Source organism: Protopterus annectens, chromosome 4.part1, assembly GCF_019279795.1.
Source record: "Protopterus annectens isolate FY-2018-M chromosome 4.part1, PAN1.0, whole genome shotgun sequence".
Taxonomy (NCBI): domain Eukaryota; kingdom Metazoa; phylum Chordata; order Ceratodontiformes; family Protopteridae; genus Protopterus; species Protopterus annectens.
The window spans coordinates 843,152,709-843,177,693 of NC_056734.1; the positions used below are offsets into that span (position 1 = coordinate 843,152,709).

General features: G+C 34.9%; 1 protein-coding gene across 1 annotated transcript in view; it reads right to left on the bottom strand.

The window, feature by feature from the left end:
- LOC122801323 (carboxypeptidase B-like) overlaps positions 1 to 22,207 on the bottom strand; it is a 60,176-nt gene extending 37,969 nt beyond the window's left edge. The window contains exons 1-2 of the mRNA XM_044070865.1: positions 22,046 to 22,207; positions 9,172 to 9,247 (exon numbers count right to left, since the gene is read on the bottom strand). Of these exons, the coding sequence (XP_043926800.1) occupies positions 9,172 to 9,247; positions 22,046 to 22,207 (238 nt within the window). The remainder of the gene's footprint in view (positions 1 to 9,171; positions 9,248 to 22,045) is intronic.
- Between the last annotated feature and the right edge of the window lie 2,778 nt (positions 22,208 to 24,985).

Here is a 24,985-nt window from a genome sequence, read left to right on the forward strand (position 1 = left end):
GAATTATAATATTATACATTTATACTAATGGTAAAGAAAGGGAAAGCTTATTTAATCATATTTTAGACTATGTAGTGATAAATATGAATATTATAATAATGGGGGACTTTAATTGTGATTTAAGAGGCAAGCATAAAAAGAAAGAATACAATGTAAGAAAATGCTAGAAGTTATAAGATGTGGAAAGTTAAAATGCTGGGGTAAAAACTCATGGACTTACAAATGGGGTATGTATAGAAGTGAAACAGATTATTTTATACTATCAGAAGGTTTAATTATAGAGAAGGGGAAATAATTGAAACAGGATTTTCTTATAATCTTGCAATATGGCTAGACGTAAAGGAAAACAAAGGATATATAAAAGTAGGCAAAGGAATAAAAAGGGTAAATGAGAAAGAATGGAATGCAGATGGAAAGAGATTAATAGTACATTTATGGAAATATCATATTACTATGAGAACATTTTATATAAATTGGTCTGATTGGTGGATGATATTTAAGTAAAACTATAAAAAGTGTTCTTTACAGTGGCGATATGATGTGAGAAAAGTAGAGAAAGAAAAATATAAAAGAACACATGATATACTGGAAGCTTTATAACATGATGATAGAAATACATTGATAAAGACAAAGAATTATATGACAGAAATCAAGAAAAATGCAAGAATTTTTATGCAAGCAAATATACTTTACAAGGAAAAAGAGAAGAAGTATGAAGTTACTTAAGAATATTAGTAACGGAAGATGATAGTGTCATGAGATAAATAAAAATGTAAAAGGAGAAATAGAAAGAACTCAGGAAAAGATTATGAATAGTGTAGTACAATATGTACAATTAATGTTTAAAGAAAAAAAGTGGTGAAAAAACATGGAAAGTAAAAAAGTTAACAGAAAAGGAGAATAAAGAGTTGTAAAAAGAGATTTTGTTTAAATGGGTTGGATAAAGTATTAGGGCAAGTAAATATAGATTCAGCAGCAGGACCAGATAAATAGGATATGAAATTTATAAAAATTTTAGGGATTGATTGGCAAAAATATGTTTTAAAGATTTTGAATGAATAGTTAAATGAATATTTTATGTATAAAGAATGATATAGTGGTGTACTTAAATTCATATGGAAGAAGGATGATATAAGACATTTAAAAATGGAGACCAGCAGTATTGATTAATAATGATTATAAGATTTTTATGAGAATAATACAAAATAGATTTGAAACTAAAATGGGCAAATGTTATGGAAGATAGTATATATAGCATAAAGGGGAAGGACTGTTAAGAATTATGAATGACAGAGAAATTGTGGATGATATTATGAATAGAAAAGAGAAAGAAGTGAAAATCATGATAGGAGACCTTTATAAGGTATTTGATACAATTAAACATGAAATCTTATGGGTAATAATGAAAGAATATAAGTGAGAAAGCTAGGAAATTAGTAAAAATACTTGTAAATGGCTGGCTAAATGAAGAGGTACATATGAAGAGTGGTGTAAGACAGGGATGTCTAATGTGTTGTATACTCTTTGCATTAGTTATTAATGTGATAGTATGTAAAATAAATTATAAAATGAAGGAGATGGAGTATATAACACCTGAAGGGATAAGAATTCCAGATCTGTTAACATATGCAGATGACATTATAATAACTGCAAAAAAACAAAATTTGGATGAAAGAAGTAACAATTTGCACAAATGAGTATTTAGAGGTGGTAGGGGTGGTTTTAAATAAAGAGAAAAATAAAGGTTTTGTAGTATGTAGTAAGGCTAGGGGGCATCTATTTTACAATGAATGAAATTTCTGTGTAAGGTATACAATTTAGGAATAAAAGTTTAAGCAGATTTCAAGCAGAAATAACAATAGAAGAACTAAAACTAACCAGTCTTTTCTGGAGAACATATGCATTATCATTCAGAAAAAAGGCCTATTTAATAAATTCAGTACTGATGGGAAAAACAGCATACTTAGCAATTGTATGTATTTTGCCAATAGTATTTGAAAAGGAATTATTGCAGATCATTTTTTTCATTTATATGGCGTTCTGTATTAAACCCAGTAAAAAGAGGAGTTTTGTATGTAAATAAAGAGGAAGGATATTTAGGGTAAATTAACCCAGTGGTATATGATTCTTCAATAAATTTGTACAAAGTGTTAAAGTGGATAAATGAAAAAGATGAGAGATTATTTGTAAAACTACATAAATATAAGTCTAATAAAATTTGGGGTATGGTAAAAAAGAGTAAAAGAGAAAAAAAATGTATACATAAAGTAAAATGATAAGAAAAAAATATTTTTGTAGAAAATAAAAAATGATATAGAAAAAGATAGAAAAGTGTAGTATTAAAATGTAATGATAAAAAACATTACTATGTAAAACTATGGGAGAATCAGTTTACTATCATTTTGTCATTCTCACTGCAAGTGAATTATCATTTGCATGAAACATATAAATTAAAATCCACCGCAGCGCACAACAAAAAAGTCAAACGTGGAAGTGGTGAATGTTCGAATTCAACAAAATTCAAACATTCACCATACTTCCGCAAACAGAATTACTGTGCAATGCAGAGTGAAGAATGTGTTTGCAGGGGGGTGAGCCCCTCACCCCCCATGTGGGGGACTGTACCTCCACACCCCTGCTACTTAGATATACAGACTCCGAGACTATAGTGAGGGTAAAGGTACATTTTTAGATCCCCACTATAGTGCAAGCTGCATGAAAATGTAGAAGGTCACAACAGCGAATGCTGTATTGCATTTGCTGTTGTACATTTCTACATTTTTGCATTTGGTCTTCTGATTCTACCAAATGGGTCAATTCAGACTACTGTGACTCGCACAGAGTCCAATTGCCCATTTGATAGTAAACCAGGAAAATCTAACAGCTGAAAAACTTAAAGTGATAAAAATAAAAAGAAAATGGTGCAATCAGAATGTAGAATGTCAAGATTTTTTTTGTGCAGACTGGTAATAGATAAATTACCAGTAAAAGGAAACATGCCATATAAAATTAACAGTGGTAGAATATGTTTTCATGGTCAAGAAGAAACTACAGCACAAGTGTTTTTCAAATGTAAAAGATTAAAAAAGTTACGGGGAAAACTATGTAAGGAATATTTTTTTTCAAAGATATAAATGAGGTGGATAAAATAAACATGGATATGATTAAATATGGGTATAAGAACAGGAGCAATGAACATGTTAAAAATAGACAAACATTTTATTTCATATGGGTTACATGCAATGAAAGAATGAATTGAATTATATTTAATGGCAAATGGATTTTAGCAACAATATTAAGTAAAATCAGATGGTGGTCATTGAAAAAAGAGTGGGAGTCTAATAGGGATTAACATTTAGTATGATTGTAAAGAAAATTATGAATATGTGTAAATATATTTCCATATCTATATATCTGTACATTTGTAAATATTTGTAAATGTGTAAATATGGTGTAAATAAGAAAACTTTATGTATATAAAAAGGACCCATACTTGTTTGGAGAGAGCTTGTTCCATTACTAGCACAGTGGCAGCTGGATGAACAGCAGTCAAGGAGATCCAACATGTCAGATAGCAGAGTGGTGAATGCTGGTGCAGTGTTTGAAGCTCTACAAGATTCTGAGAAGCTGTTTCAGCAGAATGTGTTTGTTTCTTTAGAAGCAAATGTTCAAACAATGATGGAAGTGTTATTACAACCCTTCAGTTGGGAGGGTTGCTGGATAATATTTTGGGTGAATTGTTGGTGCAGAGTGAGCTGGAGAGTGGAAAAGATGTTTCATGGGGTAAAATTATGGACACAATTCAACTGAAGGAATTGGAAGTTATTTTGAAAGAAGATTGCCAGATACAAATATCATATGCTAAGACTGTTAAAAAACTTCAGGGAAAGTGATGAGAGATGAACAAAGAAAAGGAAATGTCAATAATCAAAGGAAATTTATGATGAGAATTCAGGTCAAAGAAGAAAAGGAAATGGACAGGTATGACATTTTGGATAATTTAATGGTCCTGTTAGGAGTAAAGGCTCAAGAGGTAAGAGCTTTTATTCTTATTCATAAAGAGACATTTTATGTCATCAGTTTTGAGACTGGTTCTGTTCTGGAAAGTTTTTTGGTTGAGTATGAGAAGAAAAAGTAGTGTAACCCATGGAATTCTTAGGTGGTTAAAGCATTTCACAGAGAAACACACACACACACACACACACACACACACACACACACACACACACACACACACACACACACACACACACACACACACACACACACACACAAAAAAATACATGTTCAATTTTGAAGTTGAAAAAAGAGACTTTAAATAGACATTTAAGCAAAGTTTGTAAAAAGTTATAGACATTCCCAAAATCTATGATAACAGAGGATTATGGACTGGGAGATGGAACTATCATATTGTACAGAAAAGGGAAAAAGAAAAAATGTTCATATCTCTACTGTGATAAATCTAGAAAGTAACATATGTGTTGTAAAATACTGGGGACAACCAAAAACATATTTTTCTGTTGAAAAGATGATAAATAACTGTAATAAGAGGAAATGTTACATTTGTGGGGAAATGGGTCAAGATATAAAAAGTGTGAATTGAAATGTTATAAATGTAACAAAACTGGCTATTTATGAATGGATTGTAATCTTGAGAAAAAGTCTGAAGAAGAAGAAAATAAAAGTGAGGACAGTATATGAAGATGAGAAACAGTCCTATTAAAAGATAAAGAGGAAGTAGGGAAGTAAGATCAGGGTAAAAAGAAAGATAAGTATAAATGGAAAAATTAAACAGAAGGTAATATAGAAGAAAGTTCTGAAATAAATTATGAGGAAGATATAAACTGGAAAACAGTGAAAAGTAAAAATATATTTGTAAAAGAGTAAGAGAAAGATGAAGAAAGTTTAAATGGATAAGTATAAAGGAGAAAAAGAAAGGAAATGGATAATGCAAATGAGATAAATACTTTAAACTTACACAATTTCTGGTAAGCACGACATTGACATATGCCAACTTTAGAGTGTTTTCAGTAAATGTAAATAGTTTCAAAAATATAAGTAGAAGAATAACACGCTAAACTGGTGTAGTAAGCATGATGCTGACATACTAATAGTGCAAGAGTAATATTTTTGACAGAAGAAGAAGAGAAATTATGGAACCTAGGAAAGGAACTATGCTCAGGCATAGTTGTACATTGTAGACAGTCCATGAAAATATTAAACATAATATTGGCAATGATGGGAAGATTAACTATTATATATCTCAGATGGAATAATCAGGTATATAGAATTATAGCATTGTATGCCTATGTCACAAGTAATAAAGAGGGAAATGTATGTCATAAAAGTTCGGATTATGCTGTAATTAATATGAATATAATGTTAATGGGAGATTTTAATTGTGCTTTGAGAGGAAAAAAGAAGAAGATATGAAGTGATGTTAAGAACTTTTTTAAGTTATATTATGTGACAATTTAAAGATTTAGAATAGTAATTTGTGGACATACAGTCAATGTATATATAAGATGAAAACAGATATTTTATTTATTATATCACAAAGTTTAAATATAGCTAAGGGAGATTCACGTAACAGGCTTTTCACATCACTCAGCCATATGGCTAGAAATACAAGAAAATAAGGAGTATATCAGATTGGGAAAGGAATAAAACAAATAAATGAAAAATTATGGGATGAAAATGGAAAAAATAAGTGTGTTTATGGAAAGATTACATTTGTACTAGAGTGTGTTATAAAAACTGGTCTGAGTGGTGGCTAGCTTTGAAAGAGAAATATATAAAATGATTTTTAGAATGGCAGTCAGATGTAAGAAAAGCAGAACAAATAAATTTATAAAACAATGTGTATTGTACATTAAAGGATTTGGAAAATAATGATATTGAATATTATGTAGTAGAATAAAGCATTTATAAAAATAATCAAGAGAATAATTAAAGCATTATTATTTAAACAAAGACATTATTTACAAGATAATATCTGTTAGAGTTGCATAGTTAAAGAAAATACTAGTATAATGATAAAAATGAAAGATTATAGAGGAGAGGTAAGAAGATCTCAGGAACAAATTATGAATATTGTAATAAATTATGTATAGAAAACTCTTGAAGATAGAAAGAAAGTTAAAAAAGAATGGGATGTTAAAAAATTGACAGGACTAGAAAATAAGAAATTGGAAAATGAGATTTCCTTATATGAATTAGATAATGTACTTAGACAAATTAATTTACAGTCAGTTTTAGAATCAGATGGAATACGATACCAATTTTATAAGAATTTTATTGATTGGCAGAAAAAAAATCTTCTTAAAAGTTATAAATGAGTGATTAAATTATGGTTTTGTCTATAAAGATTTATGCAGTGGTATACTTAAATTTGTATGGAAAAAAGAAGATAAAAATTAAATTGAAAATTGGAGATGTATAGTATTGAACAAAACTGATTATAACATATTTATGAAAATAATTCAAAAGAGAATGGAAAGTTAAATGAACAGTATCATGGAAGATCACATATATTGTTTAATGGGCAAAGGATGTCATGAAATATTATTTATTTTAAGGGAAATTGTGGATGATATTATAAATTGGACTGATGAGAACAAGATCATAAAAGGAGATTTAAATACAGTGCAATATAAACTTTTGTGGACAGTTATGGAAGACTATAGCATTAGTAAGAACATTAAGAATGTATGTTGTTCTGCATATAATAAAAATAATGTAAGAAAGAATTTTAGTGACTAGATGCTTAAGTAAAGAATAGATATAAAGAATGGCATACATCAGGGATGTCCCATGAGTTATATATTATTTGCATCAGTTATGACTGTATTAATCAGTGATATAAATTTGCACATGAGAAGTGCTACTTAATGAAGGGATACAAATTCCAGTCATGTTTACTGATGCAGTTGATATTATATTGATTATGGGAAACAAAGTCTGGATGAAAAAGTTATATGTTATACATATATATATATATATATATATATATATATATATATATATATATATATATATATATATATATCAATGTTTAAGTATAATAGGTATGACTTTAATTAAAGAAAAAAAGTAAAGGACTGTGTTATATAGTAAAGACAGGAGGAGTATCTTTCCTGATGAAAGAAATCTCTGTGTTAGGCATAAGATTTGTGGGTAAAATGTAAGTTAGGAGCAATAGAATAGGATACTAGATGCAATAAAGCAGCTTTGTTGTTTTTGGAAAACATAGAAGTTATTGTTTAATAAAAAGGTTTATTTAATTAATTCATTTATACTGAGGAAAATGCACATTTAGCGTGTGTCTTTATGGTGACAATAATCTTCAAATAATTTTTCTTTTATATGTGGTTCAGGTTTGAATCCAATGAAGAGAGGAGTCTTATATGTACATGGACAAGGAAGATGGAAGTTTAGGATTAATAAACCCAATTGTTTATGCTGCTTCTTTTAACTTGTATAACGTTTTGTTTCGGATAAATGAAAAAAATTAAAAGTTAGTAAATTTGCTAAAGTACAAATATAAGTGGCATTGGGATATGTTTAAAAAATCAAAAGAGAAAAATATGTTTAAATGAAGTAATGAGATGTTCTCAAGAAAAAAAATATTTTCTGTAAAATAAAAATTGATGAAATAGAAAATGAGAGGAAAGTATGGTATAAAAATACTACAATACAATATTATATTAGTCCCTTGGGCTGTGCTAGCGAATGAAAAAGTTAAAGCTGCAAAAGTATGAAAAGCATGGGGTGATAAGCAAGCAGAATGTGAAGATGTTTTATGGAGATTAGTAATTAATAATATTACCAGTACGTAAAGGGATATATGCCATACAAGAGTCTGATATATTTTCTGGCAAGGAAGAAACTGCAGAACATGTTTTCTTAAAATGTATAAGGGTTGCAAAATTGTGGGATAAACTTGTTTAAAGAAAATTTCTTTGAAAATACAAAGGAGGCAAAGCAAATTTCTTTGAAAATATTATAAAGGAGGTAAAGGAAATAAACATGGATTATGATTATACATGGGTATTTTAGCCATAAAAACAATTAATATATTAGTAAAATATACACAAGATTATTTTATGCTGAGTAGACCATTTGGAATGAGAGGCTAAATGAAATCATGTTTGATGGTAAATGCAGACTAGCAGTAATTTTAAGAAAAAATTGATGGTGATTGTGAAAAATTGAGTGGACGTTCAAATAAGATAATGAAAGTTTAACATAATAATGAAATGCAAGGTATCTATGACTGCATGACAATGGAAAGGAATGGAAATGTGTACACTGTATAATTTGTAAATATGTAAATATATACATTTCTAAATAGTATTGTACAGCATTTTTTTTAAATAAAGAACATCTACTCTTTTGCAGTAAGTGCTATGGGATCTTTTATATCCACATATATTTTCACCATATCAAGCAAATGGGGCCTCAGTTTAACATCTCATCCAAAGGACAACACATTGGAGAGGAGCACCCCCCCCATACTGCACTGTCAAAAATCAATCTATCCGCTGTGGGAATAGAACCCACAGCCTTTTGAACTAAAGATGAGTGTGCTACATGTTGCACCACTGACACTGCTAATCTGATATTGATTACCATCTTGTGGAGAGAATTCAAACACCTTCTGCTGTAAATAACATGGCCATACATTTTTTTTTTAATAAGCAGGACCTGTGTCCGGCATCTGTTCAACTACTCCTGTTAAATAATTGTAATTTAGTCACATGTTGCTGTTAAACTTGAATACTGAGAGAAAATGCAAAAAATCTACAGTCTGTAGATGGTAATGTGTGCAGCATTCTTTTTATATGTCACACTTGGAGTTCAAATTTCAAGTAAATGTGCCATTAGAAATGTTATTAGCCTAATGTTCAATGTGCCATTGTTTTACAAAAACTGGAATAAATGCACTGAGAAAACTAAGCAGAATATTTATCTAGTGCTGACACCACTGGAAAAGACATGTAACAAATGTACTATTCATGCACTGCAGAGATGGTACAAGTGATATATCTACTCTTGTCTGCCACTGCAAATGTAAGTCAATCCATGTTTGTGCATTAGTTACTTAGGTGTTCCAAAGGAATGGTAGTAAAACCAATGGTAGGATTTAACTAGCTAATTATTGACACTTACCCGCATCTGGTCCACAAGCTGAGCAAGGAGCTCTACATGTTGTAAATTCTGAACCTTGACTCGGAACACCTTGTCCCTTTAAATAGAAACAAAAATAAAACACTTACAGAAGTAGGACATTTTTTTATCATGGCAAAGAGTGTTTATATTTATGTAAGACAATTCTCAGTTTATAAGATTGCTTCACTCAGACATTACTAAGTGTAAGTCAGTGCTGCAGTGACTGGTGTATGTACCTTGAAAACAGAATCAACTAAAGATTTTCATCCAGTTTGTGACCCTAATCAAGACAGTCAGTGTTTAATCTATCAATAATGCTTGCACAGAATTAAGACCATTAGACTAGTGCCATATTTTTACCACTTTGCTAGTATTTATTCTCATACATTCACCACAGCCATTTAGTCTTCTCCTAGTATTTTGCAGGCCTTGGACGCATAGCATTTAGTGGCCACATTGATTGAATTCTGTGACAAATTCACATGACCCACAGCATTTAGCTACTACCTTGACTGAGTCCTCTAAGCAGTACACATGACCCACAGCATTTAGTGGCCACCCTGATAAAGTCCTGTGACAAAATTTGTGACCCACAAATTTTAGTGGCCAACTTAACACCCCATACATCACTACTGTTTATCTGGATTAACCTGCATGTGTACATGTGCGTGCATTTGTGTGTGTGTGTGTGTGTGTGTGTGTGTGTGTGTGTGTGTGTGTGTGTGTGTGTGTCTGTATGTGTGCGTTTGTGTGTATATGTGTGTGAGTCTTTGTATGAGTGAGTGCATGTGCTTGCATGTAAGTGCGTGTGTGTGTGTGTGTGTGTGTGTGTGTGTGTGTGTGTGTGTGTGTGTGTGTATAGATATATATATAGATATATATAAATATATATGTGCTGTTACCAGACACACACACACACACACACACACACACACACACACACACACACACACACACACACACACACACACACATTATAGAAAGATAGATAGACAGATAGATAGATAGATAGATAGATAGATAGATAGATAGATAGATATAGGTATACACTTTCTATAACAGTGAGACTATAACATATACTAAAGGATGACCAGAATGGTTTGATGTGTGAGCTCAATCCAACTTTGTGTATGTTTCAACATAAATTATAAAGTTTGAGAGAGATAATGCTAATGTAAATGCTTCATTTGTTCCTAAACAAGAAAACATACAGAACTGTAGCTTCTTTATATAGATGAAATATGCAGCATTTAGTAGCAAGGTAACAAATGAGCTAAAGGTAACAAATGAGCTAACTGTTCTAGGAGTATGATTATCTCTGTAACTTTGAATGTAAGGAGACAATTAAAAGACTGGAGACATTCTTTTATACAGGATTCTCATTTCCTTCTGTGCGTAGTTTGCATGTACATCCTGCATTCATGTGGGTTTCCTCTGGATGCTCCAGATTCCTCCCACATTTACAAAGGCATACGTCTGGAGGTTTTCTCCCTGGGCCTCTGCTGAAAATTGGCGCATTCCAAGTCCACCTTTCCTGGTAAATAAATATTAAATAAATAAATAAAATAAAATAAATAAAATTATCGAAGGAGGAAATAGGTCCCCTAGAAAGGTAAGGGTATGACACACCTGCTTCATATCACTCAGGCATTCAGCATAAACCTTTACTAAACATTTCAGGTGATTTGTAGGTTGAACTGACATGTATAAGGGCTTCTTCTATGTAAGGGCAATACTCAATCACAGATGGTGGGGGGTGGCTAGCTTCCTTGAACTTATATGTACCAACTGCATTGCTGCACAAGACTGTGGAAGTGAGATAGTCCACAAACAGTAAATAGCAGTTTTGGGCAATTTAATGCTTTCCTCTAACATAACCCAGCCACTGGGGATGCACAAACCAGTGCATTTCTTTGTGCTGGTCCTAAGCCTGGATAAATGGGAAGGGTTGCATCAGGAAGGGCATCTGGCATAAAACTTCACCAAATCATACATGCGGATAGCAGTAAATATTTACATACCGGATTGGTTGAGGCCCGGGTTAACAACGACCGCCACCAGTACTGTTAGCCAACAGGGTGCTGATGGAAATTGGGCTATTGTTGGCCAAAGGAGGAGAAGAGGTGGAAGGCATGGCCAAAGGCAGGAAGAGAGGAGAAAGGCTAGGACTGTGGTAGTGAGGGTTGAAAATTTGAATGTTGGCAGTATGACTGGTATAGGGAGAGAGCAAGCCGATATGATGGACAGAAGGAAGGTTGGTATATTGTGTGTGCAAGGGACCAGATGGAAGGGGAGTAAGGCTAGGTGTATCAAAGGTGGATTCATATTGTTTTATCATGGCGTGGATGGGAGGAGAAATGGCGCAGGAGTTATCCCGAAGGAACAGTATGCTAAGAGTGTTTTGGAGGTGAAAAGAGTGTCGGATAGAGTGATGTTTATGAAGCTGGAAATGGATGGTGTAATGATGAATGTTGTTAGTGCATATGTTCCATAAGTTGGGTGTGCGATGGATGAGAAAGAAAAATTTTGGAGTGAATTGGATGAAGTGGTGATGACTGTACCCAAGGGTGAGAGACTGTTGATTGGAGCAGATTTCAATGGACATGTTGGAGAAGGGAACAGACAGGATGAGGAAGTGATGGGTAGGTATGGTGTTAAACAAAGGAATGCAGAAGGTCAGATGGTAGTGGATGTTGCAAAAAGGATGGACATGGCTGTGGTGAATACGTATTTTAACAAGAGGGAGGAGCATAGGGTGACATACAAGAGTGGAGGAAGATGCACACAGGTGGATTATATCTTATGTAGGATGGCCAGTTTGAAGGAGATTGGAGACTGTAAAGTGGTGCCCGGCGAAAGTGTAGTTAGGCAGCATAGGATGGTGGTTTGTAGGATGATGATGATGATCAAGAAGAGGAGGAGGAGTGTGAGGGCAGCACCAAGGATCAAATGGTGGAAATTGAAAAAGGGTAATTGTAAGGTGGAATTCAGGGATGAGTTAATACAGGCACTAGGTGGCAGTGAAGAGTTACCAAATAGCTGGGTAACTACAGCAGAGCTAGTAAGGGAGATGGCTAGAAAGGTGCTTGGTATGACATCTGGACAGAGGAAGGACGACAAGGAGACATGGTGGTGGAATGAGGAAGTACAGGAGAGTATACAGAGAAAGAGGTTGGCAAAGAAGAAGTGGGATTGTCAGAGAGATGCAGAAAGTAGACAGGAGTATAAGGAGATGAGGTGCATGGCAAAGAGAGAGGTGGCAAAGGCTAAGGATAAGGCATATGAAGAGTTGTATGAAAGGTTGGACACTAAGGAGGGAGAAAAGGATCTGTACCGATTGGCTAGACAGAGGGACTGAGCTAGGAAAGATGTGCAGCAGATAAAGGTGATAAAGGATAATGAGGGAAACATACTCACAAGCAAGGAGAGTGTGTTGAGCAGATGGAAAGAGTACTTTGAGGGGCTGATGAATGAAGAGAATGAGAGGGAGAGAAGATTGGATGATGTGGGGATAGTGAATCATAAAGTGCAATGGATTAGCAAGGAGGAAGTAAGGATAGCTATGAAGAGGATGAAGAATGGAAAGGCTGTTGGTCCAGATGACATACCTGTGGAAGCATGGAGGTGTTTAGGTGAAATGGCAGTTTTTAACCAGATTTTTTAATGAAATCTTGGAAAGTGAGAGGATGCCTGAGGAATGGAGAAAAAGTGTTTTGGTACCGATTTTTAAGAATAAGGGTGATGTGCAGAGTTGTAGTAACTACAGAGGGATTAAACTTATCAGTCAAAGCATGAAGTTATGGGAAAGAGTAGTGGAAGCTAGGTTAAGAAGGTATGTGATGATTAGTGATCAGCAGTATGGTTTCATGCCAGGAAAGAGCACTACAGATGCAATGTTTGCTCTGAGAGTGTTGATGGAGACGTACAGAGAAGGTCAGAAGGCGTTGAATTGTGTTTTTGTAGACTTAAAGAAAGCATATGACAGGGTACCTAGAGAGGAGTTGTGGTATTGTATGAGGAAGTCGGGAGTGTCAGAGAAATATGTAAGAGTGGTACAGGAAATGTACGAGGGTAGTGTGACAGCAGTGAGGTCTGCGGTGGGAGTGATGGATGCGTTTAAGGTGGAGGTGGGATTACATCAAGGATCAGCTCTGAGCCCTTTCTTATTTGCAATAGTGATGGACAGGTTGACAGATGAGATCAGGCAGGAGTCCCCCATGGACTATGATGTTTGCAGATGACATTGTGATCTGTAGTGAGAGTAGGGAACAGGTGGAGGAGACCCTGGAGAGATGGAGATATGCTCTAGAGAGAAGAGGAATGAAGATCAGCAGGACTAAGACAGAATATGTGTGTGTAAATGAGAGGCAGGATAGAGGTATGGTGAGGATGCAAGCAGTAGAGGTGGTGAAGGTGGATGAGTTTAAATACTTGGGATCAATAGTTCAGAGTAATGGTGAGTGTGGAAGAGAGGTGAAGAAGAGAGTACAGGCAGGATGGAGTGGGTGGAGAAGAGTGTCAGGAGTGATTTGTGACAGATGAGTACCAGTAAGAGTGAAAGGGAAGGTCTACAAGAGGGTAGTGAGACCAGCTATGTTATATGGGTTGGAGACAGTGGAACTGACAAAAAGGCAGTAGTCAGAACTTGACGTGGCAGAGTTGAAGATGTTAAGATTTGCACTGGTGTGACGAGGATGGACAGGATCAGGAATAAGCATATTAGAGGGCCAGCCCATTTTGGAAGGTTTGGAGACAAAGCCAGAGAGGCAAGATTATGTTGGTTTGGACATGTGTTGAGGAGAGATGCTGAGTACACTGGTAAAAAGATGCTAAGGATGAAGCTACCAGGTAACAGGAAAAGAGGAAGGCCTAAGATAAGGTTTATGGATGTGGTGAGAGAGGACATGCAGGTGGTTGATGTGACAGAGCAAGATTCAGAGGACAGGAAGAAATAGAAACAGATGATCCGCTGTGGTGACCCCTAACAGGAACAGCCGAAAGAAGATGATGATGAAATGCTTTCCTCTAACATAAGTAAACAAGTGATTTTCAAGATACTGAGTTTAAGGGCCACAGACGAGTTATGTATCAGAAAGTCTGTTGCTGGTCCACCAGTAAACCACGACATCCCCAGCACCTGGCCCCCTCCCCTCTTCACCAGAGAGCAGGTCTTTAATGCCCTCTCATAGGCAAAAAATATAGTCTACATAGGACCTGACAACATCCCTGGCTATGTCCTACTTGAACTCAGGCATGAGCTCTCAGCACCATTAGGCACTGTATTCAACCAAAGCCTGAGCACTGGCTTCGTCCCAGCCAAATGGAGAACAGACACTGTCATCCCTCTACACAAAGGTGGAGCATCCACTGACCCAGGCAATTATAGGCCCAAGGCCTAACTAGCCTGATCTATGGGAAAGCATCAATCAATATGTTACCAGACGGGTAGCTAACTGGCTTACTGATAGAACCCACTCAGTCAAAGTAGGGAGAGCAACCTCTAGTAGTAGACCAATAAGCAGTGGTGACCTCCAAGGGGCCTTTACTGTTTGCTGCATATCCATAAGTCAAACTCCACTCATGCAACCTACACACAAGACCTCAACGTGGTCGGTGACATTAATAGAACTTGTTGGCGGGATAGATTTGTGTCCTAAAGACTCCCCCATCTATGGAACAGAGTCCCTCTCCATGTCAAGCAGAGTACCTCACTAGTCCTCTTTTAGAGATCTGGATGACTGGATGGGAAACAGAAACTATACCCCTGGCATCCCACCTGTGTCCCTGCTGGACAGTGGAAACAGGTACTGACTTTGTGGGAACATGGGCAAAATTCTTGGCTAGGCCTATAAGGGCCAACAGGCTAATAGCATGGTATCATCCTATGAACCCATGAACCTATGAACCTATGAACCTATGGTCTATGGATAATAACTAAGTGGGTACTGAAAGGTAGAAAAATAAAGCATTCTTAAGTTATCTCAATTTATATGTTCTTTATAAGTCCTATTACTAATCATTATAGTAAACCCACACATATTATGAAGTATATTTTATTTTAGTTAGTCTACAAAATCAGGTGTACAGTATTGTTTCTATATTTAAAGAAAGGAACTGGTCTATAGGAAATCCTCAGCCAAGTCAGTCAAATGAGAAAGATTACACTGACTGATGCTGAAGGATAGTGATGCTGTTGGTTTATTTAATCTTAAGAGTCATCCTAATTGTGGAATTTCATATCTACGTTTAGCTAGAATCATACAAAATTTGAGATGAATAACCTACAGGAAACAATAGTCATCCCAGAAAATGCAAACACAAACAGAGAAAATATTAGAATAGTGAGAGAAAGAAAGGTAAAGGTTGCAGTTCAGTAGGGTCTTAACTGAAGATATGGAACATGAACTTATTCTGAGACATTTTGAAAAACAGAAAGAAGACACTGTTGGAATACTACCTTAAGCACCAAACATATGTTAAACATATTCTTTTTAGCGGTGGGTAAAACAGCCTTCACTTTTGTGAAATTATCACAAAAATTAGTAACTATTAGAAATGATACATTAAATCTACTTATTATTAATCGGAGCCCATCGGGGTACTGGAAGACTTTTAAGACTCTCCACCATGGAGAGCTCTGTGTTTGCTAATGAAATTATGGTTGCTATATCAGAACCCCTAACTGGAAAGCTCTGGAGATGAGCTCCATCCCTCAAGCCTATAAAAATAAATAAAAGCAATGACTACTCCATTTTTCTTCTAGGGGAGACTCACTTACTCACTTACTCAGAAAGTTAATGTCAAAGTAAGTACTTATAGAAATCATTCACCTCTCCTAGCCCCCTTTTAGTCAGTCATTTCTTAACTAAACAATTGCAGGCATCTACACTCTTTACTTCACAGATCTGTCTCCTTTATTCCTTTTCTCTACTGCTCTGCAATATCATATCTTTATCTTTACTGTGAACTGCATTCATTTATTTCCACTACTTTTTGGAAGCCCATTACTTCAGGGGCTACTTTCCTTCATCAGACAAACCATCATGGTTGCCTTATTTAGGTCCCTATGACATGACATTAGTTCTTCAGTTCAAATGTGAGCCAGTCACCTTACAGATGCAGGTATAATCTCCAATTACAGTGTTAGGGAGTTATTTATTCACAGCATCCTATGTGTGTTTAAGGACACAGTTGTACTTCCTAAAAAATAACACTAGATACTTGTTTTACTAAAGACTTAATTATACATCATATCTGGGAAACTCTGACTCCCTTTAATGGTAGTGACTACAACTTGAAATGTCCTTATCTATAGTAACAGATTTCCTTCTCAGGTAAAGGAGGTAACATCAGAATACTACTAGACAAACTGAACAAATGAGTCTCACATGATTTTATTTATATCACAAGCCCACGGTTGCCTCTTACCCTAATACCTCTCTCAGAACATTAACATCCACGCACATACTTCACGGTTTCTTATTTGAAACTGCCTGTCCCTCCCAGTGACATTTAGTAGACACAGTCAAAAAGGCTCAACCTCAGAATTTCATTACTTGTTTTATGGAAAGGTGTATTTTAAAAGATCAAACCTCCCTGTTACTGCTAATGTTTGCAGATGTCTCTACCTTTTCCACTGCACTACACAACAGAAGGAGTAGCGTTTAGTAGCCACAGATGAAAGTCTTTATGCTTTGGGTGGAGAACTGCAAGACTCCTGTGTGTATATTTTTCTTTACCTTTTTCTGGCCTCTTAACTTGACCATCCAGATCAGCACCTTCTCAATGGACCTTTTCATTCTCCCCTCCCCGACCTCCTGCCCACCCCCCCATCTATCAAAGCAGGCACTGGAGGTAAAATATCAGAGCCATGCAGCTGCCATCTGCAGCTTGATGGAGCTTCCTATTAAATCTCAAGACTCGTATTGCTGTGTCCTGGGACATCAACATAAAAAAAAAAAAACATGTAAATACAGAAGAACAACAAATACTGAAAATCATTCTTCTCCTTTGAATTTATGTTTTTCCAGGGGACAAGCCCCCTTCACCTCCAATGTGGGGAATGTGGGGGGAAAACTCCCCACATCCCCAACTTAACAAATATATACATACATATATATATATATATATATATATATATATATATATATATATATATATATATATATACCAACTCCATTATCACTCATCTTTAGATAGAGGGGAATGTTCTGAGAAATGATAATCTCAAACTTAGAAAATTGGAATCTTGGCCATTTGTTCTCAACATCTCAGGCCTCAACAGTGTGAGCTACAGTGCTACACACTGCTCGACAGACCTAGAAGCTTACCATCCAGCTATTCCTGCTGCAGCTGTCACCTAACATCCAGCAGGTGGCTCTTAAACAATGGGTTTTGTCATCCCCCTCTTCCACATTGGAGAGACAACATTGGCTGCTCACTCCCATCACCGCCCTGGGTTTCTGGTATTACAATCAAGTCTCCACCTTATGGGCTACAAAGATGGCTAGTCTCTAGTGCATCTGACTCTCAATAATTGATTCCAGTCACTTCAGGAAAAGGTGAAACATGCAAGTTCTGTTACCGCAGAAGGTTTAAGGTCATTTGGCAACATTACACTGCCTTGATGGACTGTTCAAGTCAACAGGGTTCTGCTGTATCAGTTTAGGGATAGGGCTGCTATACCTTTACATTTTCTGATTTAAGTAATAACTATTAATGGCTTCCTTTCTTGAATTCTGTTTTGTGCATTTATGACACCTTTTTCATCAAATACCACCAAGTGATGTGCTGTTTTATTCTGTGATTTAATGTAATGTTGGATTCCTTTATGTGACTGCACTAGAACGTTTTAGAGAAATACACCATGGTTTAGTTACAATTAGTTCACTTCCACAAGAACACAGGGTAGTAAAGGAAAGGAAGCAGAGAAATCGAATACCATCATGGAAGTATCAAGTAGAGAAAACTATAAAGCAATGAAGACAAGAGGTGTCACTGTTAGAAAAGTATAGAAAAGGGAACAGATCAACAAAAATACTCAGAAAGATAGACGTGATAAAAGCAATGCACAGTATTATAACGGATCAGGATCTATCTTGCACTATCACAAATAATAAACTAAAAATGTCAGCACAGGCAGAAAAACTTAGAAGACACATAAATAAATATAAATGAAAAGTACAACATAAGCAATTTTTGATGACCCCAAAAAACTTTGATAGAGAATTGGGAAACAAGGTAAAAGGAATTGAAAGACCACCAAAAGAAGAAGAAACAGATACATTTTGGGGAAGTATTTATGAAGATCCTGTGGAACATAACACAAGTGCTAAATGGACAGAAGAAGTAAAAGAAAGAATAAGAAGATCAAAGATACAGGATATGAAATGGGATGAAGTAACAGAGAGACTGGAACAAAGTTAACAAAGCCTCTAACTGGAAAACCCCAGGCTCATATGCAGTATGTAACTTCTGTTTAAAAGTATTAACATCTTTGCATGAAAATGTAGCCATGAGTAAGAACTAGTTATATGCACATCCTGAACAGACACCAACCTGGTTAACAACAGGAAAAACAATGCTTCTACTTGCCTTTTGACGATGTAAACTATACAGTGGTATTGATGCCAACAGAGTTTATAGTCATTTAGAAGAAAACTCAATTATGGCAATAGAACAAAAGAGCAATATAAGAAAGTCATATGGAACAAAGGATCATTTTAAATAAAAGTCACAGTGGAGAACTGTAAAAAAGGGGGAGAATCTAAGTATGGTGTGGCTTGACTACAAAAAAGCATTTGACAGTATCCCACATTCATGGATATAGTGCTTACAAATGTATAAGTTACACCCTAGACTGATAAATGACATCACAGTGACCATGAAACACTGGTAAACCACTTTTCAGTTAAGCCATGATAAAGGACAAATTATTATTCCAGGGATAAAAATCCATAGGGGATATTCCAGGGTGACTCTCTGTCATTGTTACTGTTTAGCCTTGCCCTTAACTCATTAAGCTGTCTGCTTAACAGATTAGTTCATGGCTATATTTTGGCTCACAGAAAAAACAAAGCGTAAAAACTTTTCATCTTCTTTTTGTGTATTCTTTAAAACTGTATAGCTCATCAGATGAGGAACTGAAAACGCAACTGCAAGCGGTCAAAACATTTTTAGATGACCTAAGGTGTTGGACAGATTAGACAGGAAAACAGGAAGGATGCTTCATGCTCATCAAAGAAATTATAAAAATCAGTGCATACCGAGATTGTATATTCCCTATTCTGAATGAGGTATGAGCCTCCTTGAAATAGATTACCTATAGAGATCTTCGATCATGAGACTGCATACATATCTGCTGACCTCACAAGACCCAAACATAGTGAAAGTTTTGAAACATGAAGAGAATAAATCTAAGATGACTTCCCTTCTTAGTCTAGCAGAAGCATATTGGCATCAAGCTGGAATGGAAATCAAACCAGTAGTAGATAAAAATCAGGCAGCAACTGAATGTGCTAAAAAACGAAAGAATATGAGGTGAAGGATCAGATGAGAAGGGAAGAAATGTGGAAAATGCATAAAGCATAAATATAGTTACAAGTATAGAAAACTCTTGGAAGAATCTCACGTTAATCAAAACTGAATGCAGGAATGGTTAAGGAGAGGTGAATTCAAACCAAAAGATGAAAGGTTAATATTGGCGGCCCAAGATAATGGTCTATGTACACGGTTTACAAAGTCCATTGAACATGTGGGAGAAACAGACAAATGTAGGTTTTGTAAAACAGAAATGGAAACAGTTGCACACCTTGTTGCTGGTTGTGATAAACTAATGGCAGTAGGATTGTAAACTGAAAGGCATAATAATGTGGCAAGATTGTTGCACTGGGTATTGTGAAAACATTATAATACTAAAGTAGCTGAAAGCACTGGAAGCATAAGCCACAAAGTATCATAGAAAATGATGAAGTCTACATCACATGGGATCATCTATTACCAACAGTTCAAAAGATAGATGCAGAAAACCAGATATAGTTGTCCATGAAAAGAAGACAAAAGTAGCATTGATCATTGAAATTGCTACATCCAGTGACTACAGTGTCTTGTGTACAGAGAGACACAAAGTCATAAAATATCAGGATTTGCAGGCAGATATGAGAGCAATGTGGAAGAAAGATACTCAGACAATTGCAACAGTAGTAGGAGCAACCGAGTTTTATAAAAAAGAATCTGCAATCATATTTAGATATGTTACAGATACATGTAACTCTATACAAATGGCAGAAGGAGTCGTTACTTGCCACATTGTGAGTGCTGTGAAGAGCACTTCTGGCTGACATCAAAGATTGAGACAATCCTAATTTCATAAACTTTAAACATAATTTGACTTAGGAATGAGGTCCTTTCCCATTGTGGTATTAGAAACTGAAAAGATTTGGAGAAATTAAAAAAAGTGATGAGTCATGTGAGATGTTATATCATACCTTTTCAACTCTGTTCTCATATATGTTATCCTTGAATAGTGCAATGCTGCATGATGCTTGCTTATCTGTGTTTAGTGTGTCACTGCAAATGGGGTAGCTCTTTTTATGCCCCAAAATGTTTAAGCACACAATTCATTATTACCACATGTATCCATTGATGTTAGCTCCTTTACCCTTTTGGTTTAATTAACCATTGTCTGGAATAAGGGTCCAGCTTAAATATAATAAATCACTTGCTTTGCATAAAAACTGTATAGTGCACAGTTTGCTTGCTTGTTTACTTAATGATTAAGAAGACTAAGAACTTATCTTTTTTCTAACTTTTATCCATTTAAAGGAGGGACAAAAACCTGTGTTTAGACTATCTGAGGAAATCAAGATCCAGGCATATTTGGAGTGCTCCTTCACACATCTCATCAATAGTGCAAGGGTCTGTTGAAGAAAATTAAAAGGTTATTGTGTCACTGCCTTTTGGGAAAAAAACCCTCATTATTAGATGTGTATAATATAAATCTGTGATGGCAGTGGGACATATTGGTGTCTGCTGTGGTTAATATATTTAATCACCTTCAGATAGATTCTTCAATTCTGCACCTCTATATTTTCCTCATTCACTATATTTCCACTGAGATGTTTTGAGTCAATTAACATTCTAGCAACACAAACACACCACAGCCTAGAAAACTTGTTAAAAACTGAAAAACAAACAACTTCTATTGCAGCTGGCGACTCGAAGAGGCTTAAACATGCTTTTATTGCTTTCATTCTTTATTATTGTAAGAACTTCTTCAGAAATAAAAACATGTCCCTCATATCTAAATTTAAAACCTGTGTCACTGAATCATATGACCAGCTAGAGCCAATAAACACTTCATGTCCATTTTCCTAAATGCATTCTTAAAAGAAACACTATACGACATATGAAAATATGTTTATAAAAAGAAAAAAATAATAAAATAACTCAAAACAACATTTAATGTTGTTTTTTAGAATCTCTGTATCAATAGGAAACATTTTATATTAATTGACTCATTCATACCTGGTTCTTTGTCAGCACTCAATCTAATCTGCCACTCAGCTTCACAGCACTCCAGCAATATGTTATAATTTCCAGAAAAATTATCCAACTTTACTTCAACTACTACAAAAACTGAAATTTCCTAAACTTTTGGCAGTTTATAGTGTATTTCACCAATGAATTGCTTAAATCTTTATTTTCAATAGCAGTGACACGTTGGTAGATTTTTTGATAATATTCTAATGTTTTTTTTGAATAACTAGAATATGTCTCACAGGTGGCTAAATATACCACACCTTGGGAATTGCAATCAAATATGCCCTTAGCCAAAATGGCCCTACCAACATACATTTGTAAGTGCTGAGATTACCTTGTGTGCCTGAATTTGTGAGTTAGATTTTTCTAAAATAGCTTTAATATTGTCATTCCTTTTGTAAGTGAATAACGGGTTATTTCCTACAACCTTTGCCAAATCTTTGTTGCCAAGGATGATCTTCCAATTGTTTTTCAATATGTTCTTAATAAGAACCATATCCGAAGTTAAGGGGAGTGGGAACACCCTGCCATAATGTGGATTCAGGGAATTGTTGACACTTGTCCCTTTCAATTTGTTTTTTGTAGTACCTACCATGCAGTTGTTTAAAATAGGACTTGCTTTGTCCTGCCTTAATAAATTAACTTCCTGAATAATACTTGACAACAGTTCTATGTCTTATCCTCCCTTAAGGAAAAGCCTTTTAAGATATTCAACCTGTGTAGAAAAAGTTTCATCATTACTGGTCAATCTACTTAACCTCATAAATTGATCCTTGATAACTTCTTTCTTAATATGAAAAGGAGGTTGACTTTTCCTGTGTAAATAATTATTTACAAATGTTTCCTTCCTAAAAATTTTACTCACACTTCTTGATATCTTTATCCAAGGAGATATGAAAAAACGATCTCTTTACCATTATCACTTATGGTAAATTTCAAAAAGGCAGTAGTGGCACTGACATATTTGCACCTCTGGATTTTTTCATCACTTACTATATTTCCAATGAGAACTATTGAGTCAATAAACCTTCTAGCAAACTGCACTGTTAGTATTCCCCCAGATTCTGAGCCAGTTTATGTTCAAGGCAAAATACTACACTAAGTTCACAAGAATACATAGAATGAGTGTGACCTGATGTTATGTCTTATCCCCAAAGCATAATATTTTGGAAGCTAGGAGCTGGTCTTAAAAGATATAGAAAGTAACCTGCCCACATTTGGTGCCTCTTTGGTAGACCTCAGATTCATAATGTAAATCTAAAATCATTAGGTGTACTGAATGTTTCAGAATGAGCATTGAACATTTTAATTACTGAACAACATAACTTGGGCCTATACCTTATTGTAACAAAGTGACAACTCAGAAATTAGTCATAGTTAGAATTATAGTTGTTATTAAATGCATGGCAGCAATTTCACTTATTCTTTAGGATTTTTTATTGAAATAATGTATAAAAAATACAATAATGCTATTTGTTGGTTAATTTTACTGTTTTATAAATCTTGAATAATTGCTGCCTGACTGCATTAGTCATGTATTATTTTTGTTTGTTGGCATAAAAAGAAACAATTAATGCCTGCTGCTTGCAAGAATAAATAAATTACATTTTGAATAGAAATATGAATTGATTTGCAATTGTTTGAAAAATGCAGATAAATGATTCATAGAGAATAAATGACATCTTGAAAAGAAATATGAACTGACTAACTGTGACAAAAGAAATACAGATACATCATTCTTAGTTATTACTGTCTTTTCATAGTTGTTTGTTGCTCTGTTCTAAAGCTCTTTCTTATTATCCATATATTCCTTTCTTCCCCCATTTTCCTACTCAGTCTACTGAAAAATGTTATTAAATTAAAAACAATGTGAATACCCATTAGAAAAAGAAACAGCAGAGCTGAATTAAATATAAAAAAGCCAATGTACAATGAAGGTAAATCATTTGTATTGAATACTGACATTTAATAACTTAAACAAAAGAACCTTTTTAACAAAAATGACTTCCTGAAAATGAATGTGGTTAACAATTTTGCTGTAGCAGAACACACTTTTGTTAAACTTTTTTATACAGTTTTCAAGAAACATTTAACTTTGCATTTTATATTTCTGGCAGTCTGTGCTTAGTTTTTGTACTTTTCTGCAGTTTTTATGTGGGTACCACATGTGCTTGTCAGTATTTCAGTTTTGTCCACTAAGTTTGCTACTAAATAAATACTTCTTTATGTGGAAAGATTACACAGTGTTGAGATGTCATAAATAAAAGGGTTATGTTGAAGGAAAAGCTGCAAAACCATTGTGAACCTATATTCATAAGATTCTTGTTTGTTTTTATTAAATATTGTTGTTCCTTTGGCTTTTCCCAGTTAGGGGTCACCAGAGCTGAACTCCGGTCCACTAATGATTGGCAGTAGATTTTTCACGGTGCCGAGGTGCCAACTCGATGCCCAACCTTCAACGAAGGTATGCCCATTTCATTGTTTTTATTAAATATAGTATATTAAATCTGAAAACACATGTCTAGATCCTTGAAAAGAAGTGAAATATTGCAACTTCTGAATGAAATGGTTTGAAATAAGCAGAAAAAAGGAAATGCAGTTTGTAACATTAAACAATATTGTGGTCAACATTGAGCAATTCAAGTTATCTCACTACTCAAATGCAGAAAGACATCCTTATGTTATATAATTTGGTCAATCAGATTGATAAGAGTCATCGCTTCAAACACATCACATCTTGTGTGACATGAAACAAACTGGTGATGCATTTTTAAATGCAATTCAGTTTTTCTTTTTTTAGAATGACCCAGGGATAAGGACTTGGAAGCATGGCAGTGAGTGATACAATCCTCTGACTTTCCAGCGGTGGGGGGTCTGGAGATCAATCCTAACTTCTGGACCCAATTTGCAGTTTGCACATTCTCTCTGTAATTGTACGTCATTCTCTAGACACTTCAATGTCCTCCTCACCACCAAAAACATACTGGTTGATTGACCACACAAAAACAAAATTATATGCTTGCCTTTGTGGTGGAAAACAGTCTACAGATCAGCCCAGTTAACAAATAATAAAATTAAATTTCCAGCAGCTCCAAGGGACTGACAAACTTGCAATATTACCGGAGCAGAGATTTGTCTTGAATTAAGAAAACATGCCTGTGGTAGGTGGCAGTCTAAGCATGTGTTAAAATGTATATATACTGAATACAATTTGATGGGTGCAATAGACATGGCAGTGAAACACTGTATACATGTGCCACTGTTAAATACACAC